Below are 21,050 nucleotides of genomic sequence, written 5' to 3'. Positions count from 1 at the left end.
TTAATCTACTCGTTTATATATAAGTTAATCAAATATAACTACCTCTGTGAAACTTTTATATTTGTTTTCAAATAACCACAAGAGCTGCATAAATAAAATAACTAAAACAATAATTATTGGACATAAATCAATGCAAATAAATGTTTTCTCATAAAATCGTTAACAGTTTTAAACTTTTCTTACAACGCTGTATTACAATTTTTAACGTTTACACCTGTTACATGTTTTACGCAATTACTTAAAACACTTGACCGGATTAACAGCTGAGAAGTTATAGGAATAATAATGAGAAAATACTGAGTGGCCTATAAGTAAGTTGTTGATGGGAAATTTTAATAATAATCATCATCTGTAAGGTCAGCTGTTGTGACAAACCGTACAACAGCTGTTGGTCATTGTTGTCGTTTAGTAATTGCGGGTTTTTTAGTTTAAGGTTATGTTTGAGGGTGTTAGTGCGTTCATTGTTATTCGTTGTCAACGAATAGATAGTTAACAACAACAGAACAACGTGTATTTGTTTTGAAAACATGACCATATTTATAGTGATGTGTGCGACTTGTTTAGAGAACGTTTTCCGGATGTTGAACCTACATCTCGACAAGGTATTCAGAAACTAAATTTTAACATAATTTTAGTGTACTTATGATATCTTAAATATTGTTGTTTGATTTCTGAATTAGTAAAAGATATTTATTCCAAACTTATGTGTATTATTTCATCGGATCCACATTTGTCAACTGACTTATGGGCTACTCTGACGGTGTGATCTTGATGAAAATAACTTGTTGGTGGTTTAAAACTGTTTGATCTAACCTTTCTATACATTTACAAAATCGTCACATCAGTATTTCAAAGCTCAGAACGTTTTGTTGCGTAGTTAAGTGTTTTCTGCTGATCATTGTTTACAGTAAAGCATCATAAATGTTAGTTTATGGTTAAGCATGATTTATGTCCCGCTAAGACTCCGGTTAACTGACATAGTCATCAACAACAGCTCTGAATAAATCATCTGTAGTCTCCAACTTGTTAATAGGAGTGGTTCAGTTTATGACAGGAAATATCCTCAAGTTGTATGATTTGTAAGCTCTTCAAACTGTGTCTATTTTACTTATACTCCACTTAAAGCTCTCTAAATGCATTTACAAAATGCAAATAAAGTTCGTTGTATTTCAAAGTGTAACGGTATTGAGTGAAGATAAGAGGAGAAAATGCATTATTTGTAAGCTCCAATCTTGTTCATCTTGGCGAGCGAGCTGGTTTAGGGATAGAGCGCGAAGCTTCGGTACCCGAGGACCCGGGTTCAAATCCAGCCAATCACCACTAACCAATAGAATTTATCCATGTGAAAATTCCACAATCCTCTAGGACTAGCCTGATGTAATGTGTAAAACAATTCCAGGCTAGAACCTAGTGTCCTAGGGTGTGAAGCGGTGCATAAAAAGCTAATGTTATCAACTTCCCCAGTCATAAATGTTGAAAACGATGTATCTTTAACACAAGCCAACACATAAACTTGGTATACTTTTCTAAATTCTTTGGCATTGTTATTGTAGTAGCTATTAAAGAAATTGTGTTCTCAAAGCTTCATTGGGATAGTAAGGAGGGTCTTTAGCAAATCATGTTGCGTCTTGTTAAGTTATATTGCACATGCTGTAAATATTTCATATATATTTAACATTTAATGTTAGATTTACTCCTTCTGTAAAATAGAAATGACGATGAGAAAACTTATAAATGTTAATTACATATCAACGAAAAATTGTTGAGTTTTCGGGTCTTTTACTATTTCAAAACTATAGTGGTTTATAAATCCGCACAAGATGTGGTATGAGTGTAAACATTATCTCCGATCACAGAGTCAAGCCTGAAATGTTAAGCAGTTTGGACCCTGTCTCCCTTGATGCCGCATTATGGAGACTACCCAGTCCTCCAGAATATGTTAAGGCAGCATTCTGTGTCAATGTGCTCCATAGTTTGCGACTTCTCTAAGAAACTACTTTTGGTCACTGGTCTTTTACCTGTTATCTCTCTAGCATGTCAGCTTACACACAAAAGTTAAGTTACTGAATGTTTAAAAAAATCTGTTTGAAAAATTGGTTAAATAGCCCAAAAAAGTTCATTGACAGCGCTCCGATGATGATAAGAATGGAATAAGTTTAAACCTTTTTGGTTACCTCCTCTAGTAAAAAGTCGGTTACATATTAACCATATTAGTGTACTTTGGACTGTATTGTTCAAAAGTTCATTTTTTGTGATTTTTATTTTGTTTTGACCGTTCAACTTTTTTCCAGATCCCTCACCATGGACAACCCAGGGTTTGTGATAGATAAGAAGAACCAGTCTGTGCTCAGCCTGAATCATGAACCCTTCAACACTTCATCAACGTGAGTATATTTTAAATATTTATTTTAATCTGCGTTAGTTCACGTGTGAGGAGACGGTAAGCCCTGGTGTTCCGTAAATGTGTGTATGTGTTGATGACGACTCTTCAGAACCCCCAGCAATGGAAATTACTATTTAATGTTTGGAATTGTACATACAAATTCTTGAAGATCGAAGCTTTATCACCAATCTATTAAAAAAATACCAGTATCAGCTTACAGTGTTATAGAGGGTGTTTTTTTACCGTGCAACCCAAATTAAAGGTACTGTGAGGCACATTTTATTGACAAATCAACCTTATACATTGGTATCTCTGCCTTTTTTACTTCATTTGCGATCACCCGCTAACACATAGTTGCACAGTTATATATGAGGTTCAGTGTTACTAGTAATGTATTGTCAAAAGACGTAGGCTAATATGGTGTTTCCACAATCTCGAAGAGTTTAGTACGTTGCAGGTTGAAAGTAAATAATTGATAAAACGACGGAATCGGTTTCCTTAAAAAATTGTATATGTCAAAATAGTAAACATCTAAGGAAACCGAATCAGTAAACAAAAACACCCCCGTTGCAGCAAACCTGCAGACTGAGCGAATTTATTGTCTGATCTGGTTTTAACTTAAATCTAGGGATTTAAGTTTTCCTTAAATTCGTATCCTGTACCCTTGAGTTTGTTATGCCAATTATTATTAGTTGATTTATTAGGTACTGAAATCACATCTGGAAACTCAATTTCAAACCTTTCTTGTCATAGAATCAATTATTTACTTAAACGTATTACTCCAACTCTTCGAGATTTGGGGACACACCATGTTGTGTCTTATTCACAATTAATTCCCGAAAAAACTAAAACCTCATAGATAACTATGCAACGACAAGCTATTACCGTAATACTCATGGTAAGACCTGGACCCGGGACCGATTTACTTTTTCGTTTTCAGGTCCATAGAGGCCAAAAAACACCATCCGTTCAAATTCATATATATGTGTCCGTTAGCACGTTAACTCGAGCAAAAATGATCCGATTTTGATGAAATTTTGTATAAACGTGTAAACCTACATTAATTCGAACGCGTTTACTAACCAGCATGATTGGAATATGTTAACAGGGGTTTATGGGGGTCTTATGGGGTAAAAATAGGGTTTTCCCCTTTTTGACCCTAAAAACACAAAATTTCAAAATTTCTTTCCAAACCATTTTGTAGAGCTCAAAAAACAAATAATTTAGTATATTGAAGCGTTAATGCGCCTGATGGTTACGGAGAAAATTCAAAAAATTGTAAATTAAAAATTCCCATGTTATTCTTATAGAGAACAAGTCAATTGTTGTAGTTTGCTTGTTTATGAACATATTTTCATCAAATTTGGAAAATACATTAATTTCTTAAACTATTAACATAAAAAACACTTTTTACCCTCCCTGTTGCAGAAAACCTAATCGTTAAACTAATTCTATTGAAAAAGGGAATAAATGTGATATCTTTAAGGAGACGTTTTAGTGTAAATCCAATCAGGCAAATGGAAGCTCGCTTAGTCTGCAAGTTTGCTGCTGCGGGGGTGTTTTGTATTTAAAATGTGCCTCATAATGCTTTTAATTTGGATTGCACGTTAAAACAACCTGTAGGTATATACAAATTTAGACAGGTGAATTAAATGCTAAACGTTACGATAAAATCGATGCGCTATGTAAATAGTTTTTCTCAAAACTGCGACTTCAATATCATCCAGCGTTTAAGTCACTTCCTCGACGCCACGTGAGAAAGTTCGCACTGAAGAGGCCGCTGATTGCTTTTAAAGACAAGCAGTTCTAATTGCTATGAAGCTTTGCAGTGCGAATCTCATGTCAATGTCAGTCGCTGAATTTGCAAATCATTCAGGTTAGTGAGAGCCACTGGACCAGTTCTTCGATTTGCAACCGGTTGAGCTGTTTATCTCGTTCGTCGGATTTGGAGTTCATTACGGCTGAAAAGCTGGTGTTAGCAATAAATATTTAACGATTTGGCATTTTATCTTGTTTCATTTTATGTTTCTAATGAAAGCCTGGAGTTAATGGGTTTTATTTTGGTGGCAGTTGTGTGGGTTTTGATAATTTTCATTCAATAAACGAAAGTATAAATTAAATTATGTGGTAGAAAATATTCACAGCTAATATATCACCAAATTATTTTTGTTGTTGTTCATGTTTACTGTTTGCAACCCTTCTCTGTTTGTTAGACCCAAGTTGAATCGTTTTGACCTACTCTTTATAAGACGAGCACTCTTTCTTTCATCAACTCCAAAGTTTTTATACTCGAATGAAAAAATTTAGAGGACATAGATTACAAAGAACATAATCTATCTGAGTAAAGGAAAACAGTATATATTTTTCTACAATGAGCAATTAAAGTAATCGGTTTTTATTAGCTATTTTATGAAATTACCACCAAGAATTCCAGGTGAAAGAGTAGAATTAGAAGTAAAGTTTACCAGAGCATTAAAGATAAACCAACCCGTGCTGTATATTTTTCACTAGGAAAATTCAATACAAATGAGACTAATAATGCTAATTTGTTTCAATCCACTTTCCAAAAAGGAGTTAAATGCCTATTTGAATCAACCTGTTAATTGGTGACCAATTCGTAAAACCACTGATAAGAAAATAGAGTAAAATTGTAAGCGTAGTTTACCTTAGAACGCGCGATCAATCAATCACTGTTAACTGTGTATTGCGTCAGAAAACATTGCTAAATTAGTTAATTGAGACAATCCGCTTACCAAAATAGAGCTAAATATTTTCAAACTACACCAATCAACACCAATCAACGCTAATCAACACCAATCAACTCCACAGACCATACAAGTGATTCACTTATGGCTGTTTTACAAAAGAAGCCAAAATTGCAAACCAATTAATTACCTTTTTCCAATCATTGGCATTATTGGCAACTTAAAATGGTGTGGCAATTTGTGCTACAATTGCTTTAATCGTGACTAGGTCAATATGTACCTGACTACCTTCATTGCATTCCAACCTTCATTGTTTAGTAGAGTGTATATATCCTCGGTAAGATTTGTATCTTATTGATTGGATGATATTTTAGGGTTAATTACATTTGTCAATATTAATTGCAGTTGATATGGATGGATGTAAACCTAGCTTTATGCCTGTAGTACAAATCTACAGGAACACAATTACTTAAAAAGTTGAAAATTACTGTACTACTCTAGATACTCATGTGTACCTTGTTTATAAGCAGGTTGTAATGTGTTTTGTGGTATTCAACTAATAGAATACAAATATTTTAAACTTTTGTGTAGGGTAACCAGGTAAAAGGCTTTTTTCGATTCTCCTACAGTTGTAGCGTAAAACTTGAGAGATGTGATTTAAACTAAATGGAAGAATACCATTGGACTAAATTCTTAAAATGCTATCAAGAATATTAGCAAAATGTTAACAGCTTTGTATAGCCTTGTTTTTTATAGCTGTTGGAATAAATTTTTAATTAATCAAAGTAAGCGGAATTGTTTTGGACTGATAACTGAAACAGTTGGTAAGTTATTGAACTATCTAATCACTGGAGTCACCTTATGACCACAAAATACACTCCTTTAGTAGATGTATCATCCTGCTGGAACAGCTGAACCAAATTTTATTGTTGGTTCTGTCTGGTGCACTAGGGGTTGTCTTTTGTTTAGAATTTTGTTTCTTGTTATTTTAGTAATTTAAAACCTTGTATAGTCAAACCAAACGATCTAACCATAAACAATAACTCATCCACTAGTTATACAGGGTGAGTTTTAAATGAGTTTCCCCCCTACTTTTTTCTACATTTCTTAAGATATCAACTCCGGACCACGTCAGATCATTGTAAAGTAGTAAGTACTACATTTTGACTGGGTATAAATTTTTGGCCGCCATCTTGGATCCGCCATATTGGATACAAAGTTTTTTTTTTCAAATGTAAAGGTAGGGTTGTGACCCATTAATCCAAACCATAATTTTACGCTGATTACAATGTCGCAAATAGTTTTTAAAAATCTTGATCCGTTCTAAAGTTATAAGGACTTCTTATAACTTTATTTTTAGCGCATTTTAGCATTGTGCATTTACAAACTAAGACCATAATCTCAAAATAGTGCTAGATAAAGATAAGTATACACCACCATTTATTGTCGACCTATTTTCACTTGGTTATGACGGATGTATTTTTTTCGGCCGCCATCTTGGATCCGCCATTTTGAAATGTGACAAATTAATTTAAATATGAAGGTGGTGTTGTGACCCATCATTTTCAACTACTTTTTTATGTTGAACTCAATGCCTCAATCCGTTTTTGGTTATCAAGCTTTCTTGATGAAATATTAAAATGATCTAATTTAAAATTTCAATAATTCAACAACTAAACTTGCAAATGAAAAACTTATTGCGGCATTGAGTTCAGCATAAAAAAGTAGTCCAAAATGATGGGTCACAACACCACCTTCATATTAAAATTAATTTGTCACATTTCAAAATGGCGGATCCAAGATGGCGGCCGAAAAAAATACATCCGTCATAACCAAGTGAAAATAGGTCGACAATGAATGGTGGTGTATACTTATCTTTATCTAGCACTATTTTGAGATTAAGGTCTTAGTTTGTAAATGCACAATGTTAAAATGGGCTAAAAATAAAGTTATTAAAAGTCCTTATAACTTTAGAACGGATCAAGATTTTTAGAAACTATTTGCGGCATTGTAATCAGCGTAAAATTCCTGTTTGGAATAATGGGTCATAACCCTACCTTTACATTTGAAAAAAAAACTTTGTATCCAATATGGCGGATCCAAGATGGCGGCTAAAAATTTATACCCAGAAAAAAATGAAGTACTTACTACTCTACAATGATCTGACGTGGTCCGGAGTTGATATCTTAAGAAATGTAGAAAAAAGTTGGGGGGGGGGGACTCATTTAAAAATCACCCTGTACATATAACCAAACAGTAAAGCCCAAATCATGAAATTAACCCTAAAATAATTAAAAACTAAATTTAATCAACAATAGCAATCAGTGTCACCGGACATGAACTAGACACGATAAACGAGTATCAAAATTTACAATGGGATGAGAGGTCTGCTAACTTGTTATTAGTTAGTCTATGTTATTGCCTGGTGACAGACTGTTTCGACAATTTCCTATATTTGATCATAACTCAGATTACTAAGGGGACACGCAGTTGAAATGTTATTTCGTAACAGTAAATATCGCTTCTTGTTGACAAAACTAAGCATTAGGTTTTCACTAATTAGCTTGGCAGTCAATATATCGAAAGTATTTACTTAACTGTTATCCTTTCTCGTAGGCTTTTTTGGCTTATGAAACATTACATGTTAAAAACTTTTGCATAATTCTCTCCTCCCTATGGTGACTTTTCTGGATATTAACATGGTGTAACCCTCTCACTACTTTTAACTGGTATCTCTCTCATTGACATGTAAAACGTAATGAGATTAAACTGAATTAACTTGCCATAAATAAATAAGGTATTTATTCATACAACTGTTTTCTTTTCATTCGACATCCTACAATGACTCATTCCTCTACTACATTGTACCTGACAACGCGAGCCTTGCACTGATTATAGTACGCAAAGTAACTGACTCCTGCATTTAGTTACGTTCCCGAACTCATTTCACTTTGTCCCACTCATTTTACTTTCCCGCACTCATTGTGTTTTAACCAAATAACCCAAATTAGTGTACCTCTATTAGTCACGTAATACGGGTATGATTGAAAACAAGTTGGCAACACTGTAAAACATCCTGTAAACACCAACCCTTTAAACTGATGTTCTTAGGCGTATTCTAGAACTCCCAAGGATGAAAAGCTGCTGTTTCACTAGCAGCTACTGGTGTCTCCATCAACAGCGTAGTTCAATGTATACGTTGAGGACACAGAGGTAAAGCGTAAACAGCAATACTCAACCATAATCACCACTTGTTTGAGACAATAGCGGGAATGCGAAGAACGTTGTAAGAGTTGAACCAGAATGTGTTCCTGGAAAACAAAACAGATGTCAACATGGCGGATACTAGTCCAGGATGTCATACCCAGAACAGGAAAATGATCAGTGATCATTGTTGAATTGTGAAACATTTGAAGCATGAATTAAACGCGATGATGTGAAATTACAGCATTAGATTAACATAAGTAAGAGAGATACAGTTAGTAAAACACTCGTACAAAGGTGAGAGGAACATTTTAAAGAGGTGTTGATGTTAAAGTGGCCTAACAGAAACAAAGGGACGGTTTGTTGCACCAAAGAGAAAAGAGGCATAAGAAAATATGTATACAACATTATTGTCATGATAGTGTTAGCACAGGTCGTAATTTAGGATTTTCTAAAATATTGGATAAGATACTATGATATTGTGAAGGGTTTTGTGGATGTGTTGGAGAAAATGTAAAACAATATGCGATTTTAACGATCGAAACACGTTTACGTAGAATCCTTGCCTTTTAAATATTTAAATTATAAAAGGGAAGGCTGATTTAGTTTTGAAATTGGTTCAGGCATTTACTACAGAAGAGAAATTTGTGTTTGGAGACTATCAAGTTGTGTATTTTTGAAAATATGCATGGTTATAAATAAATGATTAACCAAAAACTTGTATACTTGTAACATCGAAATATGCACTCTGCACTGGTCGTGTACTAACATTTCAGTAATTATAGTAAAATTGTGTATCGTTCGTGGATTCGTGGGATAATTTTGCAAAATTTGCATTTGTAAAACTAAACCATATAGCAAATCAGGGGTTATTTTACTATCAAACCATACCATTGTAAAACTCATTCAATTTAGTAACCTTCCTCTTATTTCCTTACAAACTACTGTAGTGAAACCAGCTGGACAGACAGTAGATATAAATTATACCCACAACTATCGCAATCCAAGGTGCTTCCTATTGTCGAGGAAGCATTGTTGATTGGTTGATTGACAGTAAAGCACAATGAAAGGAAACTGATGCAACCGACAAGGTTGTGCCTTGGGCCCCTCGCTGTTTTGCGGCTACACATTCCTACACATGTGATTAGCCTGTTATATCTAGGTCAGGGAGTGAGGCGTGTGCCATTGCCCAAATGCAAAAATAAAACCCTTTCAGTCGTGATCGTGTAATTCGGGGCTTTGCGAAGGGCGTCCAAAGGCGATTTCCAAATTGGTTCGCCTGCAAGGGTAATTGGTTCTCTCCTACGGGAGTAATTTAAGCGTTTATTATGCCTTTTGGGCGTGATTTGGAACTTTTCATGGCTAGTGAGATAGCCTCACAATGTCTTTGAAGTGCTTTAGTCATTAACTTTTGGTTACTGAAGTAGAAATCCTAACTAAATGATAGTACAGTAACTGTAAACAATTTTTATTTATAAACAACACAGTTAAATGAGCCAAAACGTCTGAAATTATATTTTTTTCTTTATGTTTATGAGATAGTTAGTTGTTGATACAGCATAACCCACAAATGATGCAGTCCACAATAAGTCTCTTTCCTGGGGGGTTTGGTTAAAAAGTGGCGTAGTTAACAGAAATGACTAATTTCCTTCGATTTCTTTACGCACTCTATATGGTCACACCTTTCAAATACGAATTTTATATCTAGTTATATATGCACACTATGAGTAATATCCATTTCAATGATAATTCTAAGATTAATAATTATTACTAGACCATTGAATGTAGTGGGCATATGTAGTTAAAAAGTACTTTAAAAAGAAAGCCGTAGTTTTTACATTAAAACATTGCAAAAGTACTTAAAGTTAACGAATTAGCTTATAGTACTTTAAATCAGACACATGAGAAAAAATTATAATATATCTTAAATTTGACTATTTCCTTGTAGTCACAAAACTCTTAAGGTTACAAAGTCCTTTATACTGTAATTTGAATTTTATTATTCAGACGACAAATAATACTTTGATAACCTAATGCAATTTACTAACTTTGAATATGAATATTTGATGCTAATCTGTATTTTTCTGTTTCAGACAAAAACTAACCGACAGCAATGGCAAGGCACTCAAATCCTCCAAACTTAATCCAGACATGTACGACCCATTCTCCAATAGAGACATGACCCATGCCACTCCGTAAGTATATGCTAGTTTTAAATTAAATTGTAATCCGAAAACATGTCCAAATTATTAAAAAGTCTAGAAACTAATTTAGGAATTCATAAAAGAGGGGAATTAACTTTTCGAGCAAGGATACATTTAACAGAGACTGGTTTCCCTGAGATTTCAATAATATTTGTTTCTATTCTGGTAATTTAAATATGCACCTATGTAAGACACCATTTAAATGGACGGGTTGTGGTTTGATCATATATTGATAAATCATACATTAACTGTTATTGTGGTTTGATGGCGTGGGTAGACCCGTACTACCTTAGTACCTATTGTTTTCTAAACACTTAACTAGGTAAATCGCATAATAAGGTAATGACAACAAAAAAGTTATTCAAGCTAAAACATTGTAGAATAATTTAAATCAGTCACGTTTATAACTTTCCAAATAGGATATTATTTTGGTATTTTGGTAACATCAGTGTTTTTGCATTTCCATGATATGACAAAGAAAATATGGCTGAAATTAAATAATTTAGAATGATCATGCGTTAATTTTAAAGGCAGAAACAGAGAGTTTTGTGTTTAGGTAAATTGCACGAAGACAGTTTAGACAAAAATGAAACTATGTCTAATTTTTTTGTGCAAAATAAAAATATTCTTTAGAGATTTAAAGGCATTTCTTACAAATTAGACAATTCTTTCTCCCTCTATTCTCAGACCAAATTCACACTGACTATTTTTTTTACTTAACTACATCATAATGGCCAGGTCCAAATTCACCAACATTTTTGGGGTCGTTTCTAATGTCCAAATTCACCAACTTTCTACCTTTAGCAGGTACGATATTTCTCCCGGCGGGCGGGGAAGGAATTCCCTCCGAATAGTTTGCCATCGCCTGCTCCGTCTCGTCTCGGCGAGAGTGTACCTAACCTAACCTAACCTAACCAAACCTAACCTAACCAAACCTAACCTAACCTAACCAAACCTAACCTAACCAAACCTAACCTAACCTAACCTAACCTAAAGCTGCCTGAAACAATCACAGCTTAAACAGTAGCCTACTATTAGGGCTAAGCAGTACACTCTCGCCGAGACGAGACGGAGCAGGCGAGGGCAAACTATTCGGAATTCCTTCCCCGCCCGCCGGGAGAAATATCGTACCTGCTCCAGGTAGAAAGTTGGTGAATTCGGACATTTGAAACGACCCCAAAAATGTTGGTGAATTTGGACGTAGCCGACAAAATAAATCCCTATCGTTGGCCAAGTCTTCTTTAAACTTTGTACAACACCAACAAGCAAAACAGTTTGACATAAAGGTGAAACACTAAACATTTAGAAAGTACCATAGGCAAACTAAGCCTGCAGGATCTCTTCTAACTGGATGCAACTGGATTTTGCTGGATCAGAATATCACCATCTCTCTCGTCAATCATCAAAAGTGATTTGCATAAGTGAGTTCGTCCTCTTGAAACGGAGGCTCTTAGCACTAGGTCTACTTTACTTTCAGTGAAATACGATACCTCTTTGTTTCATATGACTTAACAACTAATTTAATTATTATTGTACCAAGGAGAGATTTGATTTAGTACTACAAGTGCAGTATTATTGGGCCTTTGCTGAAGAGTTGTTTAGTGCGGTTTTTATGAAAACTTTTAGCTTTGCGATGGGTTTAAAATACTAAGAGGTGTTATTTACGGTAGCTATAGAAAACTGAAACATTTGTACTTTATTAACTTTAAAAACTCAATCGAGGCCCTTGCCTGTTTTTTACGATTATCTATTTTGTAAAAATGTATTTAAATAACCGTTGAAGACGCTGAAACAAAAACAGGAATGCATATTGAAGTTCTGGGTAGGTAAATTATTTTTCTAAATTATCGTGTAAACTAGTTTTGAATATTGTAAAACCGAAAACATTTCTAAATTTTTAATCGTATAAGCATCTTCGATTCCTAACACTGTTGAACTATTCCAATCGATTTTTCATTATACTGTACTTCGATTAGTTCTCTAAATCGTCCGAAAATTCATAGTTTTCGGATAACTTGAAATAGATAGTAGAAAAAACATATGGCAAATTTTTCGTTTCGCTAACCGCAAAATTGTATCAGTGCATTATGAAAACGCTGCTAATCACACGTTATTCAAAGTTATGTTTGTAAACAACACAAATGCAAACATTGAAGACGACTTTGTATAGCCTCAACTTATGCGGTCCAATTTTGTAACGATTATAAGGTTATTTCCATAGTATGATGAAAATAGTTGTTCATCACACGGAGCGAAAATGTCTTTTTCGTACTACTGTAGTATTGCCATTGCGTACCGAAAAGAGTCACTTTCGCTCCTAGTGATGAAACCCCCTTTTATAAAAAGGACAAAATAGGTGATGGCGTTATGCTGAAATCAAATGCATTTGATTAGCCTATTACAATAGTAAACATACTACTATTGTATGTACACATCCGCGTTTAAATCCAAAACTCCGAATCTTAAATCCGAATTTTAAATCTCCGACAAACTTTATCAGGAACAAAATCCCTTTTTCGTATTTTACATGTGCATTTATAGATTGAAAAAAGTGACAAAGTACGACTATAACGTTTTACGCCAGTTGTACGAAGAAGCTACAATCAGCATGGTTAATTACCTAACAGGACACAGTAAAGAACAAACTTTGTTACAACAAACCCAGTAGTGGAGAGTGAAAGCAACGATTTTGTAGCTTTAAACGTCGTTTAATTCTGTTTCTGATTGCCGGGTTTTCTCCCCGGACATGATGCGAATTTAATGATTGTCACGACTGCTAAATCTCAGTTCCGGTTTAGAATTTGGCGAGCTAATCGTTGACGATTTCCTCTTCTTTTTTGTAATAAAATATTGCTTCTTCAGAAAACATAATTTCCAACCATGTATCTTATTCGTTTTAAAATTTGAGCACTCATTATTGGATCTGTTCAACTTTAGTTGGGATTTTGAAGTACTGTGTTCAAATTTACTATCCCTACTGTTACAAAATAATAAGATTAGGAACCGAAGCAGACAAACTCTCTTTCAAGATTGACGGGTTTGAAAACCCCCGAAGCTAAAGAATATAGTGCATTCGCATTCGTTAGTAGGTAGTCAAGTAGTTACATTTTGGGGAGCGAGCAAGCTGGTCCAGTGGTAGAGCGTGGGGCTTCGGTGCCGGTAGGTCCTGCGTTCAAATCCGGCAAATCTTCATTCTTCAATGGATCTGATCTATGTGATAGGATAGTGCCGCAACCCTCTAGGACTAGCCTGAAGTATTGTTTAAAACAGTTCCGGGCTAGAACTAGCGTCCTAGGACGTGACAAAAAGTCAAGTAGATATTTATTCCGATTTTAAAAATTTTCTGAGGAAATCAAACGTACGAATTGACCTTTTTAAAACCATGCTTCAAAGCCAGTTGTGCTAAGCTATCCTTAGTTTCGAAGGATAGCTTAGCTATTTCTTGTTACAACTCATTCGACTATTGGGTATGATGATGATTGGAGTGTCCGTTTGAAATCGATCACCACTCACCATATTAACTATTAACTGTCTTGTGAGTTAACAGTGTAAATATGTTTCCAAGTGTTAAACTATTTATACTTAGGTACTTTCCGTAAATTCAACAACACTTACAAAACTGATCAAACAGTTATTATTTTTCACCAAAATTACTAGGACCTAGAAACACTGTTTAAGATCACAAGCTCATGCATTAATCCCTGTTTACTTCATTCCGGTCAGCTGATTTTATTTCTTGCATTGTTGTCTACAAGGTTTAGGCTCTAGAATATAATTTATTAGAATTTTGAAGGAAATTCAATACGGTGTTTCCGCAAGCTTAAATAGTATTGTAGAGGAAAAAGTACAGTAAAAGTAAATAATTATTTTTCTGTCAAGAAAGACATGAAATCATATTTCTATATGAGACAGTATAAAATAAACTATTTATACTTGTTAACAATTTAAAGAAACCGCATCTGTAGCAAACAAAAACGTAATAAATTCTCTGTAACACTAAACCGAATAAGAAACAATGCAACAATACAACAGCTGATCGGCAATGAAGTAAAGAACATAGTTACCAACATGTGAGCTTCTTTTGTCTGCAGTGTGTCTCTGTAGTTGTTATTTCGGTTACGTTAAAAACACCCTTTACATATTTATTTACCATCGGAAAGCTACGAAGGCTGATTTATTCTGTTACCACTTTTATCCTATGACTACAGTTAAAGTCTTGTGTTGAGACAGGACTACCAGCCAAGGACATCCGCTCCTGTCGTACATTCACTTACATTGCGTGTCCGGTTCTCCAGGTGTTATGATCGAGTTTTATGTCTTCATTACAGTAATTCATTACTTTGATAGTTCTGGCTTCTGAAGACTCATTTCCGCCAAACAAGAAGTTTTATTTGTACTTTCTGAGGTCTGTAAAAGAAGTTGGAAAAATATGGCTCAGAAATGAGTACAATTGATTTAGTTGTATTTGTTTCTTTGATTTCTGAAAGCAATTTAAAAAGTTTTAACACGCCAGTAGTGCTTTTAGAAGGTAATAGAATTATTTTATTATACATTAAGTGCAATACACTGCAATGGTAACTGGGATGTTACATCTTCCTTAGTAATTAAAAAAAATATCATAAAGCCAAGTCTGGTGGTCAAGAACTTGATGTTCAAAATCCGTCCCTGACCATTCAAAAGAATCGTCAGAGATCGAACCCTATCATAATACACTTATACAGTAAATACCTTGATAACAAGTCTCTCTTGGGGTCAAATACGACTTGTTATTGAGGTCGACCTCTTATCGAGGTTTGCAATAACATTTAATCAAGGGTGATATAAATCAAGGACACTAATTACCAAAGGCCAATTCTTATCGAGGGTCTTCTTATTAAGGTTCCATTTTAGTAGTGTTTCCAGTATGCTTAGTTTAAATTGGTCAATCTTGGCCAAATCGCATTTAGTGAAGTAGTAATCCAAACGCTATCATCCTATCTCCTTGGAACACAATTTCCGGCAACATGGTAGAGGAAAGGAGGAAAGAGTTGGAACCACCAACCAACACAACATTTCTGAATATCATAATAATATTTCACTGATCATAACAATATTTACAGTATACAGTGTGTGTAAAAAGAATGGATCAAATCTACAGCTTAATATACGCCATTGAAAAATCAACATTGGCTAATTATAAAACTTGCGTAGTTAAGTTCTTTTTTAAGTACCATTCAACAGTAGTCAGCCGTTGTTAGCATTGTTGTTAGCAAGTTTGAATTTTCAAAATACAAGTTGCAATATGGTGTTGCACTTGAAAGTACAGTAGATTGAATGGTTTATAGAGACGAAATCTGTAATTTGATTCTTTAGTCTGTGTGTTTTTGAAAGATCAAGTGTAGATCTAGGCCTATCGCTAGCCACTCTCAAACATAGATGAACCTGAAGCAAAGATAGGACACGTCTTTCGAAAATATCTAATGAAATGTGCCACAATGTGTGGTCAGATCTGGACAACCGACTCGACATTCTTCGAGCAAATAACGGTGAACATGCAGAGGTTAGGCGGTGAAACCATGGTAGGAAAAACTTTAAGTAATTTTAGGAAAATATTGTATACAAAGTTAACTTTTTATCTTAAACAATAAAGTGTTTATGCCAATTTACTTTTGATCCATTCTTTTTGGGACATTAGTTTGAGCTCTATTGAGACATTTTTTTCCAGAGACACCGGTGCGTTGCTGCATCTACTGAAGAGCAGTTTAGGCTCTGGCATCCTCGCGATGCCCAACGCCTTCAAGAACGGAGGTCTCGGGTTCGGTGTCATCGGAACCATCATTGTAGGCATCATCTGCACCCACTGCGTTCAGATGCTGGTAAGTACTTGCAGATTGTAAAATGTTAATAAGTACACACTGATGACAATAATAACACTTTTAGATGATGAAGACGCAAAAAATATCTAAACTTTATTAGTATGTGTATCCAGCAATATAGAATATCTTTAATCTAATCTGAAGCGGAAATTTGCACACACTAAACGTGCTAAAAGTAGACTTTGGTGGACTATGTCACATGTTTCCCAACTTTGCTATCTAACGAAAATATTTGTTAGAGTAGAGATACTATATTAGGAATCTGTTCTCTATTGCCCGTCATAAGGTGGCTTCATGCTCAAAATTTAGTTTTACGTAACAAATACACTCAATGTATTGAGTCACAAAAAATACAATACAAAATGCAAATTACTAAATCAAAATCCCTGAAACCCAGTTTTACATGTTTGAGTGCATTATAGGCTACGTTACTTAAAAACGAAATGATGTGTCAGTAGATCACAAGCAACAAAATATTAAATTTATTATTTGTAATTTCTTAATTGCATACAGATAATGTTTGCAAGTAAAACCATCTGAGACAAGGATTTTTGATCTAACTTGAGTTCAAACATATCCAAGAAAAAGAACGAAAGTCAAAAACGTAAATTGACTGTATACAGTAACAGTTTTAAGTCTAAAGTATGAGTGAGTATAATGACGTACTCACTAGTGACGTAGAAATGACGTCACCAAACTGGTGCTGCCCGTCTCCGGTTACGAACACACGACCTGCTCCTGGGGTTCCCCTTTCCTTATACTTGAACCATCGTCGTCTTGTTTCCTTGTGCAAGTTTAGGACCAACTTCCGAACCAGATCCTGGGATTTCTCACTTCTTGACCTTGAACCTTTACTGTCTGGTTTTCCTTGTTCAAGTTTTCAGTTTAGCATTCTCTCGCACCCACGAGTAGTCAAATGTGTCAAGGATGAAGATTATTTAAGTGAATGGATCTTAGGTGTTCATAGACTTCAGACATTGTTTTGATCCTTCTTAACCACAGTTCTATGCATGATTTATGTAAACAAAGTATGTGGATTCATTCTTCTTCTTTTAAACTCTTTTGTTTTACAAAGATTTTTAAAGCAAACTTCTATAGAGTACGAATATCAAATAGCACTAATGTTCAATTGTAAGGGGCTTGGGCCGGATTCCGTTAATGGTTTTTAAATGTCAGATGAAAAATGCCTCTTGCTTGGACAATAAATACAACTTTCTCAATCGATTCTCTTTTCCTAATACCAATTCAAAAATTTACAGACTGAAGTTTAAATTTTTATGTATTATTTTTTCGATGGAAACGTTTGTAATTTTTAACCTCTAACAGAAAATTTCTACCGAGCAATAGCTGAAGAACTGACAGCACATTTGCATAACAAAACGGCCACTCTTCAAAAATAAAGTTATGATTGATGGTTAAGTCATTCAACCGGACTAGGTCACGTGGCTTGGGGTCACGTGATGATCACGTGTGACCTTGGTCTCAACAATGCTAACAATCACAAGCTGTCCATTGTTGGCCCCAAGGCCATGCTTGCGTTTCCCAGAAGATATTGTTTATTTTCCTCCGCAAACATTGTCAACGGTGTTGTCTGAGGGTTATAATTGGAAAGTCAATTCTTGAGTTTTACCGCTGTCTTTTGCAATAGGTAATTTGTGAGTTAATGTTAGTGTTGGGAGAAAGAGTTAAACAATAGTTTTTTATGATTTTATATTGTGTACGTTTCTTCGTAGATTTTCCTGCTAAGTAAACTCACTTGAGCACTACACCGTCTTAAATAATTGATAATAACCATGGCCACAATTATATGTAGATTTCTGTCATACTGATAAATAATTACAAATATTACAATGATATATAAATCATACTATATTAAGTATAATCTTTTTAGGAGATCTTTTTATATTGATGGTTTTGGGAATTCAAGTAAAATATTGTAATGTAATTTCTTTATATGTAAAGAAGAAAATGACTTACGTTAGATTTTGTTTTCATTTTATATTCCATTAGTATTTGTAACTTTTTTAAGATGCCTCCAAGAGATCACGCGCGCAATGAAAATAATAGGACTCACAATGCAAATAATAGAGATATGATGAAAATAATCCTTTTCACCCTTATCAACTATATATCAAATATATCATGGATTTGGAAGTCACTGAGTGACGCAGGTTGCTACTAAGATTACAAATCATATAAAAATCCCTATTTCAACGTAAACATTTTAAATAGAAATACAAATTCTTATTCTAATGCTTTCAAAACATGTATCAAGTACCTAATGTATTATGATATTGTAATCTTACATACATCCAAGACATACATAAACATGTTAACGGCATAGATTTGTTCTCATATCATCCATGGCACATTCCACTTGTCATAGCATCAAGTTGTTAAAGGCGGTTTCACGTGTAAATGGAAGAACGGAATTCAATTGATGCCGACTCTAATAGCTCTATTAGATCCTTCATCATCATACCACGGGATTACTATGTTTGCTTTAATGATTTGCTTGCACCAATTACCGTATTTCTTGGAATTGCTTCACGGTAAGGTACGTGCCGTGATGATGACGTCATCTAAGTAATATCTTTGACTATTAATACAACAACTTCTGTATCCAATAGTCAATGGTAATATTGAGATTTGTGATTGGTGGTTACTCGTCATCGGTGCGTGGTTTGGATAATGAAAATCAGCTGGCTTGGGAAAACAGTTTATGAGAATTGGTCCATTGTACCTCTGTCCTTAACAAAAATGGTTTTATCCTACAAATTGCAATATGGAACATTTTACCTATCGACGTATATCTCTCATTTCAAAATAATAAAAATACTCATATAAAGACCTCACTTTTCTTGGTAATCATACAAATTAAAAAATATAGTTAAAATTATTCTTTACCATTCCCCCCCAAAAAAATAATTTGCAACCATCTGACGATTAAAATCGTGTTTGAAAAAATTTGACACTGTCGTGGAACAGACTATAAAAAATTTACTCAAAGCGATAACATCTTATCATTAAACTATTCAGCCTATACTGTCTTTATAATAAAGAACCAAAAAAATATTGCGGACACTTTTATAATTTCACACTGCTCTCCTAACTTATCCCTCATGAAATCTTCAATCACTTATCTAATCAATTTCATCTTATATCACTCACTTTCATCAACTTTCTTCAGCGTGACAGGTTGAACGTCATTTATCACTCTGATGATTGCTGATTACCGTAATCATTGTTGACTTTTATGACGTCGTAACCCGTTAATCCCTCGTAATCCTCTGTAGGCCGCTTATACCACTCATTCTCACTCATTGTCGTCACTGTCTTCGCCTTGGGCAAGGTTTATGGGAAAGTCCTGGCCAAAAAGTATAATCCAATTTCACAAAGACCTTGTTTGTGCTAAAATTGATCTGTTACTATTATTAAATTGGACTTTTCCAACGTGTCTTGTGTTAACTACACAACGTTTCTGGAGGGGGGTAACTACTGCCGTTATCAAGTGAAAAATACTAATTCTAAATTAATCTATCAGGTTGTATTTTTTTTGCATTTTGTTAAGATAAGTCCAATTTAATAAATAGTAACATCTCAGAACGTCTTAATGAATTTTAAAAACTCTGTAAATGGATAATCGAGTATTACCTTGTCTAAAATAGCCTTGTACTTTGTAAGATGCTTCGTTGTACTTTCAGATTAATTCTTAACTTTATTTTAACAAAAAGTTAAGAATATTTCGCCCGAAACCAAAACCTAAAAATAACTAACGATTGTTTTACCCTAGTATTTTAATAAAAAGGTATGTAGTTCTGACTGATATAAAGGTTGCTAAGACCGTGACACTTTCAAACATTTTTCATATTATTTAAAATGACTATTCTAAATTTGGGAGGTATACCATCTTGAATAGTCTTTAGTAAATTCACATGTTTGGTACAGTAAAAAGCTAATAAATATGAAACAGTGTTGCACTAACTAATTCTGATTTTATTTGATCTTTTTTATTTACATTTTTAATTATTTTCTGTATATCATATGATTGACTACAAACAGGGCGGAAAGGTCTTAAAACAAATTATTAAATATTGGTAATTTGTATATATTGAACATTAATATTTAATTCAGATTGTTAGAAATTGACCTACAAAGTCCCGTATCAAAAATACCACCATCACCACTTTACAAACCGGCCTAAAGATACAATTAGCCTCTATTCGCATCCTCCCTTCGTCACTTTTCGTTATTTCTGTACCCTATTTTTGATTCTCATAACCTTCCCATGTATATCTACGGATCTAAAGGACATAGTGAAACCTTCCATGTCGGTTCAAGGAGTCGATAAGCATAACAGCTGACGGACACCATTGTCTACAATCAGCTGTTTAACTCGCCTTTTACGAACCAGCTGTGTGCAATCCCAGGTGTGCTAGGTTGTAAAACGAACACATGATAATTCAAACACATAAAACACGTATGGTTTTATGTGGCCGAATGTAGATCAGTGGAATCCGATTTTCCTTGCACTGACCTTCCTGAGGAATTTCACCACGGCTCAAGGTCAAAATCTAAATTAATGTGATAATAAATCCTTCAAAATTGTCGAAAGTTATTCTTTGAGGCCGAGCTCTGTAGTTTCATAGGCCTTGTGCGTACGTGTGTCTATTATATGGATTGTTGGACCTATTGCCTT

The 21,050-nt window shown here is 34.4% G+C and overlaps 1 protein-coding gene across 2 annotated transcripts in view; it reads left to right on the top strand.

The window, feature by feature from the left end:
• Nucleotides 1-21,050, top strand: part of LOC128990947 (proton-coupled amino acid transporter-like protein pathetic) — a 57,624-nt gene that overhangs the window by 14,548 nt on the left and 22,026 nt on the right. For both annotated transcript variants that reach the window (XM_054413622.1, XM_054413623.1), the window contains exons 2-4: nt 2,292-2,384; nt 10,386-10,487; nt 16,201-16,351. In XM_054413622.1, coding sequence (XP_054269597.1) covers nt 2,302-2,384; nt 10,386-10,487; nt 16,201-16,351 — 336 coding nt within the window. In that variant the 5' untranslated portion in view covers nt 2,292-2,301. The remainder of the gene's footprint in view (nt 1-2,291; nt 2,385-10,385; nt 10,488-16,200; nt 16,352-21,050) is intronic.

This window comes from Macrosteles quadrilineatus, unplaced genomic scaffold (assembly GCF_028750875.1).
Source record: "Macrosteles quadrilineatus isolate MER2022 unplaced genomic scaffold, UCM_ALF_1.0 Scaffold_3__2_contigs__length_128488019, whole genome shotgun sequence".
Classification (NCBI taxonomy): domain Eukaryota; kingdom Metazoa; phylum Arthropoda; class Insecta; order Hemiptera; family Cicadellidae; genus Macrosteles; species Macrosteles quadrilineatus.
The sequence above is the reverse complement of the archived record's forward strand: the minus strand, read 5'-3'. Positions and strand labels throughout refer to the sequence as shown.